This window comes from Mastigoproctus giganteus, chromosome 9, assembly GCF_048544385.1.
Source record: "Mastigoproctus giganteus isolate SK-2022 chromosome 9, ASM4854438v1, whole genome shotgun sequence".
In the NCBI taxonomy this organism is placed as follows: domain Eukaryota; kingdom Metazoa; phylum Arthropoda; class Arachnida; order Uropygi; family Thelyphonidae; genus Mastigoproctus; species Mastigoproctus giganteus.
This window is the reverse complement of record NC_143583.1, coordinates 209277787-209297139: the sequence shown is the minus strand read 5'-3', so window position 1 is coordinate 209297139 and position 19353 is coordinate 209277787. Positions and strand designations below refer to the sequence as shown.

The 19353-nt window shown below is 37.3% G+C and overlaps 1 protein-coding gene across 1 annotated transcript in view; it reads right to left on the bottom strand.

The window, feature by feature from the left end:
• The window catches only part of CSN5 (COP9 signalosome subunit 5), a 74373-nt gene extending 55151 nt beyond the window's left edge, over positions 1-19222 (bottom strand). Inside the window, exons 1-2 of the mRNA XM_090381931.1 lie at positions 18981-19222; positions 3431-3665 (exon numbers count right to left, since the gene is read on the bottom strand). Of these exons, the coding sequence (XP_090238057.1) occupies positions 3431-3665; positions 18981-19114 (369 nt within the window). The 5' untranslated portion in view covers positions 19115-19222. The remainder of the gene's footprint in view (positions 1-3430; positions 3666-18980) is intronic.
• Positions 19223-19353: the final 131 nt, after the last annotated feature.

The following is a 19353-nucleotide window of genomic DNA, read 5'->3' as shown; positions in this document are numbered from 1 at the left end:
TTCAAGGTTTAGGACTAAATGGATGTCAGGTGATCTAATTAGACATGTGGCAGAGAAGAGAAATGCATGGGATACATATAAATTAACAAGTGACACGGAAGCCTATGACATATAAGCTACTCTGTAACCAAGTCACATAGGAGGTTAGGCAGGCAAAGGCAGATTATGAGAAATCTTTGGCAAAGGATGCAAAGAAAAACAGCAAAGAGTTCTTTACTTATGTAAATTCTAGAAGGAAGCGGATGAATCAGATTGGTCCACTTAATATCGATAGTTCAACTGTTGATGATCCTTCTCAAGTAGCTAACAAACTAAATGATTATTTTGCATCTACATTCACACATGAGGAGTTATTCAAGAAGGGGTATGCCAGAGCTGTATTAAACACTGGCAATAAGCTAGATAATCTTGTAATAACTGAGAGTAAACTGTAGGAGAAATTGTTGAAGATAAACAAAAGAAAGGCACCTAGGGTGGATGGAATATATCCAGTTATATTAAAGTAGGCAGCAAAGGAAGTAATCAAATCCTTAGCCATAATTATGATAACGTCCTTGGACTCGGAGGAGGTACCAATGGACAGGAGATGTGCAAATCCACAAAGGAGAATCAAAGGGAGACACATAATTACAGACCTGTTAGTTTAACTTCTGTTCCAGGGAAATTAATGGATGCACTGGTTATAAAGAAGCATGGCAGGTTCAACTAGACAAGACTTCAGTAATAGCTCGGACACAGCATGGGTTTGTTAAGGGTAGTCTTGTCTGACCAATTTGATTGGATACTATGATGTGGTCACAAAGGAACTGGATGCAAAGAATAATTTTGATATCATATATTTGGATCTTAGAAAGGCTCTTGATACTGTTGCAAATGGAAGACTGCTGCACAAATTGGAGCAGTGTGGCATTGGAGGCAAATTGCTGCTATGGATAAAGGGATGATTGAGTGGGAGATCAGAGAGTGGTAATCAATGGACACTGCTCTTCGTGGACTAATGTTATTAGTGGAGTCCTCCAGGGTTCAGTGTTGGGTGCATTGTTGTTTTCTGCATTTATTAATGATATTGATGATGGTATATCATGCTTAATGTCCAAGTTTGCAGACGATACAAAGGTCAGCAGGGTTGTTAATGACACTAATGACAGTACGCTGGTACAAAAGGATCTATAAAAGTTGAGCAGGTGGGCTGAGAGGTGGAAACTGAAGTTTAATATTGACAAATGTAAAGTACTAAATATGGGAAGCAGTAATCCCAGAGTAACGTATCAACTATGTGGTACTACACTAACAGTGGTAGAGAGTGAAAAGGACCTAGGGTAATTATGCAGACAGATATGAAGTTTTCTGAGCAGTGCAGATGGTCTGCAAGAGTAGCTCACGGTGTCTTGTCAATGATATACAGGAATTTTTCTAGCAGGGATAAGGAGGTGATTATACCCTTGCATAAGGGAATGGTCAGGTCACACTTTCAGTACTGTATACAAGTGTAGAGGCGTCATTTTAAGAAGGATATAGAGCTGTTGGAACGAGTACAGAGAAGGGCAACAAGATTAGTGAATGGAACAAAGGTTTGTTCTTATGAAGAAAGGCTTAAGTTTTGCAAATTACAGTGTCTGGAGACTATGCACCTGTAAGGTGATCTTGAGGTTTATAAAGCCTTGAATAGTTTCAGCATGCTCAATGCTGATGGGTTGCTCTTGCTCAGAATAATTGCCTGAGAGTGCATAAATTCAAATTGAGGAAAGACAGTTGTAGGATAAATGTGTGGAAGTTTGCTTTTAACCAGCGGGGTGTTGATTGCAAGAACAAACTTCCATCTGTCGCTGTAGAAGTTGAGAGCTTAAATTGATTCAAGGTAGAACTAGACAAAGATTTGGAGTGAGTGGATGGATGAAATGAGAAGGGTGCGTGTGTTTTTTTTTTTTTTTTTTTTTTTTTGGCTGATGCTATATAAGCTTGCTTTCTTGCATCATGTATCAATGCTAATGCTAAGCAGAAAGAGAGTAGTCATTACACCATCTACTTGAACCTAAATTACAATATCTCCAACATGTTTGTGAGCAAAACATATTTCAAAAGACAACAAAATGAATTGAGAATTATATAGTTTTGGTGCATGTATTTCAGAAAGTTGTTTTTCAAGCTGTACTCACAGATAAATAATCAAGATCTACAAATTTTGTTTGAAACAGTTAGCATTAGTTGAGGCATATGATGCAAGAAAGCAAGCTTATAACAGCATCAGCCAAAAAAAAAAAAAAAAAAAAAAATTTTCCCATTTTGCCCATCCGGTTCCTCCAAATATTTGTCTACTTCAACCTTAAATTTATTTAAGCTTTCAACTTCCACAACAACAGATGGAAGCCTGTTCCAGCCATCAACTACCCACTGATTAAAGGCAAACTTGCACTTTTCGTTGGTCGCTTTCCCTTCATCATTGTAATATGTAAATAGGAATGAAGAGAAGTTTCTGAAAATTTGTTTTTTATATAATTGAAGATTTCAGTGAAGTGGAACACATTCACCATAATAGCATAAAAACCCACACAATTGCAGTTATCGGTATTATTGCAAATGCAATAAGATCGAGTTTACTACCAGTTTATAATTAGATGCACTAAGAGAAAAGCCCAATAAACTGGAAAGTGCAAATTTTTTTTATTGTTTTATGGTTGTGACCTCCAGAAATGTGCTTTAGAAATATATCACAAAGGCATTCAAAATTGATTCTTATAATGGGAACATATGATAATGATGAGAGAGTAGTGCAATTTCCATTATATATTTGTATGACCTTTTAGAGAGATAAATAGCTTAGTAATACATAGAAAATTTTCAACTTCCAAGGACTTGAAACGAATTACAAAAAAAAAAAAAAAAAAAAAAAGTGTTATTGGGTTCACATTATGTTATTTTCACGATACCTCTATTTATTCCTACGGGATGCAAAATACGTTTCCAAATTTTTTTTAAGTTTGCACTGGCTGGCATAAACTTATGTAGTTGAATTTCCGTAAGTCGAGTATTACATAAGTCGGGGAGTTCCTGTATATGATATCAAAATTATTTTTTGCATCCAGTTCCTTTGTGACCACATCATAGTATCCAATCAAATTCGTCAGACAAGACGATACAGGAAGTGAGATTTCGTGTAATGTTCAAATTCTCTGGTGTGCGAGTCAAAGCTGAATTTTCTGTAAGGGTCCCTCATATCAGTTTAGATTAAAACCAGATGGAGCATGGTTGTAATCTGAAAACAAATGGACAGGTAAATGGATAGACCTGATACAGCATACCAGGTCCAACCACCCATTTGTTGCAAAACATACCTAAAAAGATTAAATTTCGTAAGTTTCTAGATATTACAAATGTACTTTCTATTATTATCTATTTACCTTATTTTTCATAGATATTCATTATAACTTACATGTTTTGCACTTTCAGTATAAGCTGCCATATACTCATAGGCCTGTGCTTGAGCATTTACCCTTGTTTCAGTGCCCTCAACAGGCAATGCAAAAGAATCCATTGCAATCATAGTATTGGCATCAACTTTACCTAAGAGCATGCCCATAACTTCAAGAGTTCCACCTGATCGTGCATGCATTACCATTTTTAAAAGAGCTAATGCTGAAATTTTGATGTCTTTAAAATAATGGGGACTGAAAATAATAGTAAAAAATTAATCAGCAATATTTTCTCAAAGCTATATATATTACAAAATCTATAAGAATATACACTATTTTAACTTTTCAAAATGTATTAATTTTATAGCAAATGTGCAAAAAATACAATTCTCATATTTCAATATTTTAATTATATTAAAATATTGAAGTGTGAAATTTCCTGCATTACTATTTTACAAAATATACTGCGTTAATTTTCCACAGGCACCAGAGTGCCATGCAAAATAGTTGTTAGGTGAATGCTAAGTGTTCACATTTTGCAACACAAACCAACTTGCTATTCCATTACAAAGATATTTCTTATTATGCAGCCATCACAGACTAAATGGGATGCAGTAAAATGCCATTCAGTGCATAGTTTCCAGGCGCCTCCATAGCCAGGTGGGAAGGAGCAGCAGTGCGTAGCACACGCTTCTTGATTACACCGGGGTTCGAGCCCATCACTACCAAATACGGAGAATGCGGAAAGGTCAGGGAATGACCACCGCATTTCCCGGAGCAATATGGCCTAGTTGCTAATGCTCCTAAAAATCAAATAACTAACAAACAAACAAACAAACAGCATAGTTTCCACATGGATGTTTAACAGCAGGGTTGCCAGAAGGAAGTGAACAAGTTATGCAGAGAACAAAGGTATCTGAAGTAGAAGAATTATCAAATTTAATCATTGGCTAGAGAAGCAAACATTCTTTGCCATGCCAGTAGCCACACGTGTCACAGCTGTGCTGCTTAATATTCACTTGGCAAATATGTAGCATGGCACCTTGGCATCCATAATAAAATCAACTTTGTACTTAAACAAATTTGGAGGAGCTACAGCAAATTCTCAATTAGCAATGAAGTATACAAGATATATTTAAAATCATTGAAAATATGATATTTTCATATTACACAGTTTCTCACTGTTATTCTTTTACACAGTTTACACAGTTTCTTACTGTTATTCTTTTACACAGTTTACACAGTTTTTTACTGTTAGGATGTCACTAATTTTAGTCAATAATGAAATTTAGTTGTGCTATAACTTACATTCCTTATTCAGCAGGCCCGAAACATTTACACTGAAATTGGCAACCTAAGTACCCAGCAAATTGTTTGACAGTACCAGACTACAAAATGTAGCCATATACTGCCAATCAGACAAGTTGCCTCTGCAATTTAAGCATTAGTTTTTCTGAAAATCATGTTTTAAGAATAGTATTAAGTCCCATGGCTGGTAGAAGGAGGAATAGGGATTTGTCCCTCAATTTCAGAATGGTGGAATTACTAATGCATATAGAGAAGGGTGTCTTAGTGAAAGGATTATGCAAAGAATATGGTATTGGTTCATCAACCATTTATTTCAAAAAGTAAAAGGTAGTTTATCTTGAATTTTATGCTGAACATTGAGATGTGCATAAATTAATGGTTAACAGGAATATAATAAGCTTTCATAATATAATGGGCGCAATTCTCCAACACATCACAGTCTCAAAAAATGTTCAAAATGTGAAACGTTTGCCGACCTTTCTAAAACAGGATGTGATCTAGCCAAGGAGGATGCCTTTATGTGTCCTAGGTGTCTAGAGTGTTAAGAAATTAGGTGCCACCTCAGCATTCTGAAGAGCATCTATGAGAGGTTGAGGTGTAGGGCAAATGCCCTCGAAGAAATTAATATGAGGGGCCCATCAAGCTCTCAGCTGCCCAGCTCAAAGACAGAGCTAACTTCTGTGCATCAGGTGAAACAGAGGCAATCTCCAAGGCAGAATGCGCGGTCCCAAAGGAACTAGTTATTGTTGGTGACTATTGTCAGGGAGATGGGGAATATACTATGCAAGAAGGATAGGTGGAACAGGACCAGGGTAAAAGTTGATGACGTTGTAGAGCAGATATCATCTTTAATGGGCACAAAGGTGATGTTGTTGTATACGTTGGAACCAATGACATTAAGAGTAAGAGATCTGCAGATTTACTGAACAAGTACAGATCAATGTTGAAAAAACGTCGCGAGTTGGGGTTGAATATGAAAATGTCTGCAATTCTGTCCAGACACGATAGGAAGGAGTATATGATGAGAGCCTTGTCGATCAATTCAGCCCTGGAGAGATTGTGCAAGGCTCAAAGTGTTAAAAATTTTTTCAGCCTGGTCTGTGCTTGTTGACAGGAGAGACTACTGCTACAGGGATGGGGAACACTTATATAGAAAGGGTGAAAGAATATTTGCTGATGCTATCGAGGCAGTGTTAGGTGGGTAGGAAAACTGCTAGCTTGGGGGGATACACAGACTGAAAGGTTAGCGGTAGCTGCAGGCAGAAGCAAAAGCGATTCTTGCACTGCTTCTATTAGAATGAGCAGCAGGCTGGAAAGCATGGTAATAGATTTCCAGGGCTGCTGCGAGTCATAGTGGAACAAGTAAATACATAGGCTGTGTTAGGGTAACTAAGAGTAGGAACAGGTGCATGTATATTTGCATGTACACCAATGCTAGGAGTATAATTAATAAACTTGATGAGCTTGAAATGCTAGTCAAGACATCAAAGGCAGATACTATTGGGATATCAGAGACGTGGTGTCACACAGATATAAGGTGGAAAATTGGAATTTGGGGCGTACAATGTGTACAGGAAGAATAGACAGGGCAGAAAGAGGGGAAGGGTTATGCTGTTAGTTAAGAAACACAAAATCAAAGGAAGTGCATCCAACTGATGTTAGTGGACAATGCAGTGTTGAGTCTGGTGTGAAATAAGCACTGGGAAAGGAAAAATGAAAGCAGGTGTGTGTTATAGGCCTAATGAATCTAATGAGTATAATGAGCAATTCTGCAGAGAAATAGAGTGGGCCAGTAAATCAGAATGTCTTATAATGGGGGATTTTAACTTTCCAGATATTGACTGGAACTTGTGGGTTGGTCACTTGCACACTAGCAAGACTTTTGTGGATTTATTGAATGACCGTTTTCTACAGCAACGTGTTCGAGAGGCAACAAGAGGGAGTAATACTCTTTCTCTGATTATCAGCAGTGATTATTCATGCATTAAGAATTTTCAGATAAAGGAACCACTCAGTGACAGTGATCACAATGTACAGATGTGGGAATTACATAAAGATATAATTACCATCAAGGATAAAGGGAAGGGCTTTTGCTTTCGTAAAGGTGACTACAGAGGTCTCAGACAGTTTTTAAATTCTGTACAGTGGTATGAACTGATGATGTTACCAATGTTGAATTCTAAATGGGAAGCCTTCAGGGACTTAATTTTGGAGGCTACTAGATGTTTCATTCCAACTAAGAAATACTGTTCAAGGTTTAGGCCTAAATGGATGTCAGATGAATTAATGAGGCTTGTGGCAGAGAAGAATGTATGGGATCCATATAAAGTATCAGGTGACACAGAAGCCTATGGCAGGTATAAACTAGTCTGTAATAAAGTCACAAAGGAGGTTAGATAGGTGAAGGCAGATTACGAGAAATCTTTGGCAAAGGATGCAAAGAAAAACAGGAAAGAATTCTTTACTTATGTAAACTCTAGAAGGAAAGGGTTGAATCAGATTGGACCACTTAACATAGATAGGTTGACTATTGATGATCATGATCAGGTAGCTGATAAAGTGAATGAGCATTTTGCATCTACATTCACACATGAGGAGTTATTCGATGAGGGGAGTGCCAGAAGTTGATCAAACTCTAACAGGGAACTAAGTGATTTTGTATTTGGTTTTTTTTTTTTTTTTTGGAGAATTAGCAACTAAGGCCATACTGCTCAGGGATATGCAGTGGTCATTTACTGACCTTTCCGCATCCTCCGTATTTGGTGGTCAAGGGCTCGAACCCCGGTCTGATCAAGAAGCATGTGCTACACACTGCTGCTCCTGCCCATCTGGCTACAGAGGTGCCAGAGATTTTGTAATAACTGAGAGCAAAGTGGAGGAGAAATTGTTGAAGTTAAACATAAGGAAGGCACCTGGGGTGGACAGGACTATTCAGTTAAATTAAAGGAGGCAGCAAAGGAAGTAAGCAAACCCTTAGCCATAATTATTAGAGCTTCCTTGGGCTCTAGGAGGTTCCCATGGACTGGAGATGTGCAAATGTAACACCAATTCACAAAGGGGGTTCAAAAGATGACACAAGTAACTACAGACCTGTTAGTTTAACTTGTGTTCCAGAGAAAATAATGGAATCACAGGTTAAAGAAGCATTGCAGAATCATCTAGACAAGACTGCAGTTATAGATAAGACACAGCATGGGTTTGTTAAAGGGAGGTCTTGTCTGACCAATTTGATTAGATACTATGATGTGGTCACAAAGGAACTGAATGCCAAAAATAATGTTGATATCATATACTTGGATTTCAGGAAAGCTTTTGATACTGTTGTACATGGAAGACTGCTGTACAAAATGGAGAGGTATGGCATTATAGGTAAGTTTCTACAATGGATAAAGGGATGGTTGAGTGAGAAACGACGACAGAGAGTGGTAATCAATGGACATTTGCTCTTCATGGACAAATGTTATTAGTGAAGTTCCCCAGGGTTCGATGTTGGGCCCATTATTGTTTTGTATATTTATCAATGATATTGATGAAGCTATATCAGGTTTTAATGTCCAAGTTTGCAGATGATACAAAGGTTGGCAGGATTGTTAACGACAGTAAAGACAGTATGCTACTCCAACTGGATCTAGATAAGTTGGGTAAATGGGCTGAGAAGTGGCAACTGAAGTTTAACATTGACAAATGCAAAGTACCGCATATGAGTAGCAATAACCGAAGAGAAACATACCAACTGTGTGGTACTACACTCAGGGAAGTGGAAAGTGAAAAAGACCTGGGGGTAATTGTGCAGTCAAATATCTAGTTCGCTAAGCAGTGCAGATTGGCTGCCAGTGCAGGTCATGGAGTCTTGTCAATGATATATAGGAATTTTGATAGCAGGGACAGGGAGGTGATTATCCTGTTATACAAAGCTGTGGCCAGGCCACACCTACAGTACTGTGTACAGGTCTGGAGGCCTCATTTTAGGAAGTATGTAGAGTTGCTAGGACAAGTACAAAGAAGGGCAACAAGGTGAGGGAAACAAAGGGGTCTTACCAAGAAAGGCTTAAGTTCTTCAAATTGCAGTGCCTGAAGAGTAGGCACCTGCGAGGTGATCTGATTGAGGTATATAAGGCCTTGAATGGGTTGAGCAAGCTGAATGCTGATGGGATTCTTCCTCTTGCTCAGACTAAAAACTCGAGGGGGCTCAGTTTCAAATTGAGGAAAGATAGTTGTAGAACAGATGTGCGGAAATTTGCCTTTAGCCAGCGGGTAGTTGACTGGTGGAACAGACTTCCATCTTTTGTTGTGGAAGCTGATAGCCTAAATAAATTTAAGGCTGAGCTGGAAAGGCATTTGGAACGAATGTAGGGGTGAAATGGGAGTTTTATTTATTTTTTTGGCTGTTGCTGCATAGGTTTGCTTTCTTGCATCGTATGCCTCTACTAATGCTAATGCAGCTTTCAATCACAGAGATCCTGAAGCTGGTTTCTACCTCACTGCATAAAGTTCTGCTGTATACCTCCTCCACATCTATCTCAGCCACAACTAATCACTTCCAACATTTCCAACCATTTATAATATTTTCTTTGGATTATAAAAGGTTGGAAATTACTATTTATACTGTTTAAAAATTGCATCTGTGCACTATCCAGACTTGCTGGGAATGTATTCCCCCCTCCTCCTTTTTTCTGTTATTTAACCTTCTGTCACTCATACCTTCAATTTAAAGAAGGCATTTGCATGTTATCTGTGAGACACTCCTTTTTGTTATTATTATAAAAAAAGGTGCCTCCGTAGCCAGGTGGGAAGGAGCAGCAGTGCGTAGCACACGCTTCTTGATTAGACTGGGGTTCGAGCCTGTCACCACCAAATATGGAGAATGCAGAAAGGTCAGGGAATGACCACTGCATATCCCAGAGCAATATGGCCTTAGTTGCTAATGCTCCTAAAAACCAAATAACAAACACACATTATAAAAAAAAAAAAATTTAGCCTTTTATACTGAATTGGAATTGAAAACAGTGGTCTATTAACTATGATTTGCTTAACTCAGTTTAAAAAAAAATCAAATGAAATAAATAAGAGAAACCAATACGAATAATAAAGGAAGTTTATATCATATTTTTAAGAATTTTCAAGGTTACTAATCCTCTGGTCAAATGTCACTCGAGAATCTAGAATATGCAATGTGAACATATTTTTTTCAAATGTCAATGCTTAGTTAGTGAAACCAAAGCTCCATGGCAAGATTAGACACCTGTCTCAAGATTCCACGTGGGAACAAATATTGCCCAGAAGAAAGATGTCTTTGCTCACCTCAAATCTCTCAAATGCCAAGCAAAAAATTAATGTCTTGTAATTCGTAACATATTGAAATGAAAATAGAAAAGATTTTATGACATCATTTTACCCCATCATTTTATGACAGTTTATTATGAAATAATAAAGCCACTAAAAACATGTAAGAAAAATTGCCCAAAATGGCTACTGGTTAAAATAATTTAAAAAATGGCATCCACTATATTAAAGTTTCGTTTCAATCAAATGTCTTGTCTCAATAACTAAGCTAACCATAAAAGCATGTTGATGAGAATTTCGGTAAAAACAAATTACAAGCAGCCCAAGACAACTTTACCAAAAAGAAAGGGGTCTAAGGGCTAAAAATCTAATGAAGTAATACGGGGTAGGTCACGTGCTGAATGCATGCCACTTTTAGCCCATATAGCTCATGTTAATGGCAAGCCCTGTTGTGGGAAAAAAAAAAAAAAAAAAAAAAGACTGGAAATCATGCAGCTTCATTTAATCAGGAATGAAGCTAAGCACATAACAGCAGAACTCACCACAGTGGGTGCTGACAAAATTTGGCATCTCTATTTTTACTGTTTTCACTCTGATTTTCTTTTATTATTAGCTATATAGTGTAAGGAAGCCTGAGGCTTAATGCTGCACCGGCCAAAAAAAAATTTCTGAATTACCCTGAGTGAGTGAGTGAGTGAGTGAGTGAGTGAGTGAGAGAGAGAGAGAGAGAGAGAGAGAGAGAGAGAGAGAGAGAGAGAGAGAGAGAGAAAGAAAACAAGAGTTAGAAGTAGAAGGGAATCACCAAGAAAGAGAAGAATGATGATATCTAGCTCAGGATATGGAGTAACATAATATATGTTACTCCATATATTGATATATTTGATTGATTAAAATACAACTGAGTACTGTAATTCATAAAATATTTAATTCATGTTGATGGGGGGGGGGGATTGATTCCTGTAGCATCTGATCCATTCTTAGGTGGAAAGGTGCAGAAAAAAAGGTGGGCTACCCTGGTATAATATAAAAATTAAGATAATTAAATATAATTAATAACAAAATAAAACAAAAATGGAGAAGTAATTAATATTAAATAGTAATTAATGATAAAAATATTTAAGCTAAAACAATATAATGGTTACAACATAATAACATAGGAATAATATTATTTTATACTAAAGACATCATATAGGAGTTGAAGAGCAATCTTTTATACTTCTAAACAATTAAAAAAATATGCCAGAAAATGGAACGATGACACAAGAGTGAAAATGGAAGCAAAAAAAGATTATTATTGACACTATCAAAGAAAAGCATTTAACATGGTATGGATATGTAAAACAGATGCAAGAAACCAGATATCCAAAGGCTATCCTGGAATGGATACCTACTGGAATAAGGAGAGGAAGACTTAGGAGGACATGGATGGATGGAGTACAGGAGTGCATGACAGCCCAAGGCTTAATCAAGACAACTTGAACCGCACTTTATGGCGGGAAAAAATTCCTACAAAAAAATAACTTGTAGGCTGTGGAAACCCACTATAAATGGAAACCCTCCTCTTGAAGAAGAAGAAAAAATATGCCACAAAATCAACAGCTAAATCAAACTCAGGAAGTAATTATAGAGCAGTTCACTGAGAGAGGAAGAGGCTTAATATTTAATACTTAAGTCAAGTTACTAACAGAACAATATCTTTTAATTTTTTTTTGGTATTTAGTGCACAAGTTGAAAATGGTGAACAGTCCTATGGATAATTTTACAGTATATGAAGTTCTCTGACCAGCAAAGACAACTTGTCTTTTCTGGTCAGAAACTAATAAAAATTAATTTTATTAAATTTTATTAAAATTAAATAATAAACTCAAAAATGAATAAAAAACTAAGTCAACTAATAGTTTTTTGTGTATGAAATATAGGAATTTTGCAAGCACAGACAAAAGAGATGATTATCCAAAGAGGCAATTGGTTAGGCCACATTTTTAATACTGCACACAGTTTGAGTGCCTTGTTTTAGGAAGACAGCAGGTTTGTTTGAATAGGTGCAGGGAAGAGTAACAAGATTAATCAGTGGTACAAAAGAGTACTCATACCAAAATGCATTAAATAGACTGGGTAAACTAAATGCTAATCGCAACCTTACTCTTCCTTAATGACAAACACAAAGAGCAATAAATATAAATTGTAAGAGGATGGGGAAAGATAGACAAATTTGTTTCCAGCCAAAGAGTAACTGATTGTTGAAATAAACATTTTACTAATACTGAAATATCAATGCCTGCTTGGGAAATACTTTAATACAAAATAGGCTTGTGCTATTGAATCTATTGAATTCATAATTTATCTGTCAATGATTTTATTGAGGGCTCTTCAATAAAGAATGATCATAATTTTTTTTCTTCACAACATACCTTTATTATTCATCCATATTTTGATGGTCTTTTTTAAAACAAAATGCTCTTACTCCAATGTTTCTGCTATTTTCAAAAACATGTTGGAGGCATTTTTTACATGTGTTTGAGAATTGCATTCGATGTCTATATAACTTCTGACAACTGGAAATGTTTTCCTTTCAGTTCATTCTTTAACTTCAGAAATAAAAAAAAAAAATCACAGGTTGCAAGGTCAGGATGATGAATACATTTCACATGCCACAATGTGCTGGTAAACCATTCCTTGAATGGCAAAAAAAAAAAAAAAAAAAAAAAGGTGACCATAACCTTTCCTGCAGAAGACTTTTTTTTTTTTTGGTTTTGGCAATGACAGACTTCAAAACACAACTTTGCTGCTTACTCTTCAAGTTGAAATGATGAACCCATGTCTCATCTACCATTATCATCTTTTGCAGAACCTCACCATCTTCAGCAATCATACATTGCAGGTCCTGACACACTTAGCATTAGCATTTGATGCAAGAAAGCAAGCTTATGCAGCATCAGCCAAAAAAAACAATAAAGTAAAATAAATAAATAAAAAATAACCACTTCCACTTCACCCCTCTGTTCGTTCGATATACCTGTCCAGCTGAGCCTTAAATTTATTTAGGCATCAACTTCCACGACAAGGGATGGACGTCTGTTCCACCTACCAACCACCCGCTGGCTAAAGGCAAATTTCCGCACATCTATCCTACATCTGTCTTTCCCCAATTTGAATTTATGCCCTCTCAGGTGATTATTCTGAGCAAGAGAAAGAATCCCATCAGCATTGAGCATGCTCAAACCATTCAAGGCTTTGTACACCTCTATCAGATCACCTCGCTGGTGCCTAGTCTCCAGACACTGTAATTCGCAAAACTTAAGCCTTTCTTCGTAAGAGCACCCCTTTGTTCCATTCACTAATCTTATTGCCCTTCTCTGTACTCGTTCCAGCAGCTCTACATCCTTCTTGAAATGAGGCCTCCAGGCCTGTATACAGTACTCTAGGTGTGGCCTGACCATTGCCTTATACAAGGGAATAATCACCTCCTTATCCTTGCTAGAAACATTCCTATATATCATTGACAATACACCATGAGCTACTCTTGCAGCCCGTCTGCACTGCTCAGAGAACTTCATATCTGCCTGCAAAACCACCCCCAAGTCCCTTTCATTCTCTACCACTGTCAGTGTAGTACCACAGAGTTGATACGTTTCCCATATGTAGTACTTTACATTTGTCAATGTTAAACTTTATTTGCCACCTCTCAGTCCATCTGCTCAACCTTTCCAGATCCTGTTGCAGCAGTATAGTGTCAGTAGTGTCCTCACTACTGACACTATATTGATATACCATCATCAATTGATATACCATCATCAATATCATTTATAAATACAGAAAACAATAAAGGACCCAATACTGAATCCTGAGGGACTCCACTAATAACATTAGTCCACGATGAGCAGTGTCCATTGATTACCACTCCCTGTCTTCTCCCCCTCAACCACCCCTTTATCCATAGCAGCAATTTGCCTCCAATGCCACACTGCTCCAATTTGTGCAGCAGTCTTCCATGTGCAACAGTACCAAAAGCCTTTCTAAGATCCACGTATATAATATCAAAGTTATTCCCTGCATACAGTTCTTTTGTGACTGCATCATAGTATCCAATCAAATTGGTCAGGCAAGACTTCCCCTTAACAAAACCATGCTGTGTCCGAGCTATAACTGAAGTCTTGTCTAGATGATCCAGCAGTGCTTCTTTAACCAGTGCCTCCATTAATTTTCTGGGAACAGAATTTAAACTCACAGGTCTATAATTACTTGTGTCAGCCTTTGATCCTCCTTTGTGAATTGGGGTCACATTTGCACATCTCCAGTCCATGGGTACCTCTCCTGAGTCCAAGGGGGCTCTCATAATTATGGCTAAGGGCTTTCTTACTTCCTTTGCTGCCTCCTTTAATATAACTGGATAGATCCCATCCACCCCAGGTGCCTTTCTTGTGTTTATCTTCAACAGTTTCTCCTCCACTTTACTCCCAGTTATTTCAAGATTCTGTAGCTTACTGCTAGAGTTGAATACACCTCTGGCATTCCCCTCGCTGAATAACTCCTCATGTGTGAATGTCGATGCAAAATATTCATTTAGTTTGTTAGCTACCTGAGCAGGATCATCAACAGTTGACCCATCGATATCAAGTGGACCAATCTGATTCATCCCCTTCCTTTTAGAGTTTACATAAGTAAAGAACTCTTTGCTGTTTTTCTTCACATCCCTTGCCAAGGATTTCTCGTAATCTGCCTTCTCCTGTCTAACCTGCTTTGTTACTTGGTTACAGATCAACTTGTATCTATCATAGGCTTTTGTGTCACGTGTTAATTTGCATGTATCCCATGCATTTTTCTTCTCTGCCATATGTCTCATTAGTTCATCTGACATCCATTTAGGCCTAAATCTTGAACAATATTTCTTAGTTGGTATGTAAAGCCTAGTAGCTTCCAAGATAAGTTCTTTGAATGCTTCCCACGTCCATGTGAACTTGCTGTTGCTCAGGTGTGAATAGTCTTGGAAACCAGTGTGTACAAACACATCACATGGAAATGGTCATGGAGAATACCGTGCACGCTTCGTACTGATCAGTGTTCTCCCCAGGACCTATCGAATGGGCAACACCACCCGGTGAATTTAACTGACTGCCTGACTAAAATTTAAGCGATTCTCACTGTACAGTATGGTGCTGCTCACTGATCTCTATCAATTTTAATTCGAACATACTATGCAATCGAGATCAATGTGACAGGAGCATATAATGTTAAGTTATGCAATTAATTTTTGCTCTGGATTGCTTAGGTCACATTTATAAATAACAGAAAAATTTATAATATTGCGAAGCATTACACTTCCCCACCTGGCCAGCAAAATTTTCTGGGGAGAACACTGATGATATTCTCAACGTCTCTGCCAGTTGCCTTACTGTTATATGATGATCTCTCATGATTACAGAAACAGCGTTTATGGTTTCTGTGGTGACGACAGCAGTAGTTGGAGCTCCTGGACCACCAATCCTTGTGATCGAATCACGTCCATCTTTAAACATTCTAAACCATCTGCAAGTTGTGCCAAATGGAAGCGTAGATTAACCATGTGCCTATTTTACCATTTGATGTGCTTCAGCTGATGTTTTCTTGAGATGGAAACAAAATTTGAGAGCAGCATACCGTCCCTCATGTGTGTCATGTCCATTGTTACACAGGCAAAACTGATCAAGCATAAACTTAACTGAATGCCATGGTCGAACCGTGTGCATGAGTAAACTGCGCAGTTGTCACGTGATGCACCTTGGTTTGATTTTAAATTCCGCAGCTCAGCTAGAAATAGCAAGCAGTACAATTATAAACGAAATATTATGATCATTCTTTATTGACCAGCTCTTGTGCTTTAACCTGTGCTTTACTAAGTTTTGGAGGTTGCAACTAGATCTGAAGAAATACTGCTTGTTTCACCAATATCTCAGGCCCATCCTGTTTCGCCACTCAAATGCAGTGGAAAATGAAAAGTGAAAATTATTTGTTCCTGGTAAGAACTGGCCAGAAACACACAAGCCTTCAGAGAAAAAAATTTTCTTCATTTTAAGTAGCGTATAAATGTAATGGTATTAAATAAATTTAATACCATTATTATTAATTTAGGTGCTCCATTTCCATATCATCATTTCTATATGTATTGCAATGGTTTCAATGTATTCATATCTCAGAGGCTACTCACACTGCTAACCTATTCTTAATTTAATTTACATATGTAATTTACTTACATTATATTTAGGCAAGATGCATTTAGTTATGCTCTGCAGCCACTGATGTTTACCTTTCTTTATTTCTTATTTTTCCCTATCCCTTCAATTTAATTTCAGTTTATATACACATACGCACTGTATCTGAAAAGTAATGGGAAAAATTGTAAAAAAAAAAAAGCAAAGAGAATTTATTATGCAAATCATTCAAAATAGTCTCCATGGGAATCTATATATTTGTTATGCCTCCATTTTAATCATCAAAAGGATACTTGAATTTCCTCCAAAGTTATTTCCTTGAAATGGTCAATCACATTCTTTTGGATTTCATCTTCATTTTTCATTTCAGTAAAAGAAAGTCTAGTGAATTGGGAGGGGGGTTGATTTCAGTAAACAAAAACCATGTGGAGATGGGGGGAACCTCTGGTGCCATCAGAAAACTAACACTAAACAAAAACCAGGTTCTCGTTTCCATAAAAGTCTGGTCTGTGTGACCTGTCTTATTCTTTGCAGCAATTAACTGTTACAAAGAATTTGAGAGGTCACACAGACCAGACTTCTGTGGAAACAAGAATCTGGTTTTTGCTGCACAACAATGTGCCTGTGCATTCCTGCTTTAATTTTCAAAGGTTTCTTTGTCAAGAAGCAGTTACTGAGATCAAACTCCATCCCTCCAACAGTTTTGGTTCTGGTTGACTTAAATGATTAAAGGGTAATTTCACACCTACAAAAAAAAAAAGGTAACTGTCACCTCAAGGAGTTTATAACTTTGGAGGATTTTTAAGAATGCTTTCAATGATTAACAGCAGGCATAACAAGTATTCAGAGCTTCATGGACACTATTTTAAATTATTTTCGTGATAAAATCCTTTTATATTTGTTTTTTTTTTAGAATGTTTGTCTCATAATTTTTCGGATAGCACGTGTGAGTGTACGGATATACAGGGTGTTTCAGAAATGATGGTCAATAATTTAAAGGTGAAAAGTACAAACTAAAATAAACAAAAAAGTCCCAGTGAACATCGGGCTGCAATTTTCGAGATAATGCACATTTTCTGTTAAGATTTGCCACTGACTATGGGAGCACTAGTTTAGCATAAAGCCGTGAATCCTTTTGCTAAGGGTGGTTTTATTAAACATAAGATAATACATTTTTAATTTTTGGTTTCAACACCACAGGATTTTACAGATGTTACAAAAGGTGTTCAAAATGCTATCCTTGCATCCGTATTCAGCTTTGTAGTCTTCTCTGCATTGATTTGCGAATCCTCTCAGGCATTCCTGAATCATTTCTGATTTGCTGAAAGGCTCCTTCAACCCAACGCTGCAATTCCTCAACTGTGTTAATGTCAGAAGTGTACACTAAGCTTTTTACACGACTCCAGGTACAAAAATACATAGGATTTAGGTCTGGTGATCTGGGAGGTCACATTACAGGCTGACCTCTACCTATGTGCCATTTACCATACCTTCTAGTTAGATACTGAGTCACAACTAGAGCAAAATATGCCGGTGCACCATCATGCATAAACCACATGTTCTGGTGTTGCTGAAGTGGAACATTATCATCATCAAAGAGGTCTGGAAGAACATTCTGCAGGAACTGAAGGTACAGCTCTCCTGTTAGCCTGTTTGGCAGAAATTGGGTCCAGTTATGGACCCAATTTCTGCCAAACAGTTATGAAAATTAAAAATACCATCACGAGTAAACCCAGCTTCGTCAGTGAACAAAATGTTGTTTAAAAATTGGGGGTTTCAGCAACCGTTAAGGACACACTGTTGTTGCATCCACTGGCAGAAATTCACTCTGGGAGGGTAGTCTGTACTGCTGAGACCTTGTACACACTGAATATGGTAGGGGTACAGTAATTGGCAATGTAAAATTTGCCGCATACTGCTGACTCAGTACATGCTCTTGCAGAGCAACCCTCCTTGTCGAAATTTCTGGATTTTGTTCTATTCTTTCTAACACCCTTACCTCAACATCAAGTGTTATGCTTCTGGGCCTATCTGCTCGTACTCCATGTGTGAAGTGCCCATGTTCTCTAAGGCATTGTGTACCCTGATGAATGTGCACCTGTTGGGCTACCTTAGGCAGGGAAATGCTTCATGGTATAAACGTGCAGCCTCCAGTGCACTGTCGTTGGTTTTACTATACATGAAGTGCATGTCTGCATACTCTTCGTTGTTGTAACCTCTTTCCATATCAACTATCCTTTGACAAGTACTGGTATGTCTGCTACGTCTCAGAACATTGTGAGGGGAAAGGGAAAGAATGAGCATAACCTAACCTAAACAAACAAGTCAGTGGTTGATCCCAACTAGAAATGTGCAACATCTAGAAAACGATTCACTTAAGGACCCATGCTTACTAGGCTTTTTTTGCATATTGTAGTCTGTACAGTTCGCCTTTCAATTATTGACCATCACTTTTGAAACACCCTGTATGTGTGTGTGTGTGTGTGTATATATATATAATTTCGGGCAATATGAAAAAGCTGAGCCTGTTAAAATAAATAAATAAATGTATATCTCTAAAATCATGAGCATTCTAAAAATTCTACAACTTGGTCCTAGAGCAGTAACTATACCAGCCTGCGGTTTACGTCGAAATTAATGAATGGCGAAACTAACGTTAAAAAAAAATATACAAGTGTCATTCAAACCAGCGGGAAAGAAGCCTACTCTTTATTAGGCTATATTATGCAAATTTAATTGGAACGATATAAGAAAAATTAAATTCAATGTCAGTAGTTATTTTTTAACTTACTCCTTTTCCCATGGCCTAGCCGTTAAAATATCCTGTTGCTGTTTTCGGTTGTATTTATACATTTCATCCACACTATGTGCAGTGTCAACATTATTTGCCATTTCCCACGTTTTCTGAGCCATCGAGGAATCCATGGTAGTTAAAATTTCTGCAATGTAGAATTAAGAAAAACAATAAAATTAGACAAACGTTATACAAATGTTCTCCAATCAATAGAATCAGGACTCATCACCATCGGAAGCAGATTTCCTACTGATTAACTTTCTGTCACAGCCGAGTGATGTCGCTTCCTTAATATTAAATATTATCGAAAAATATTTAATTAAACTACATAAATGATTAAATCCTTTATAATTTAATTTGGTACTTTAGA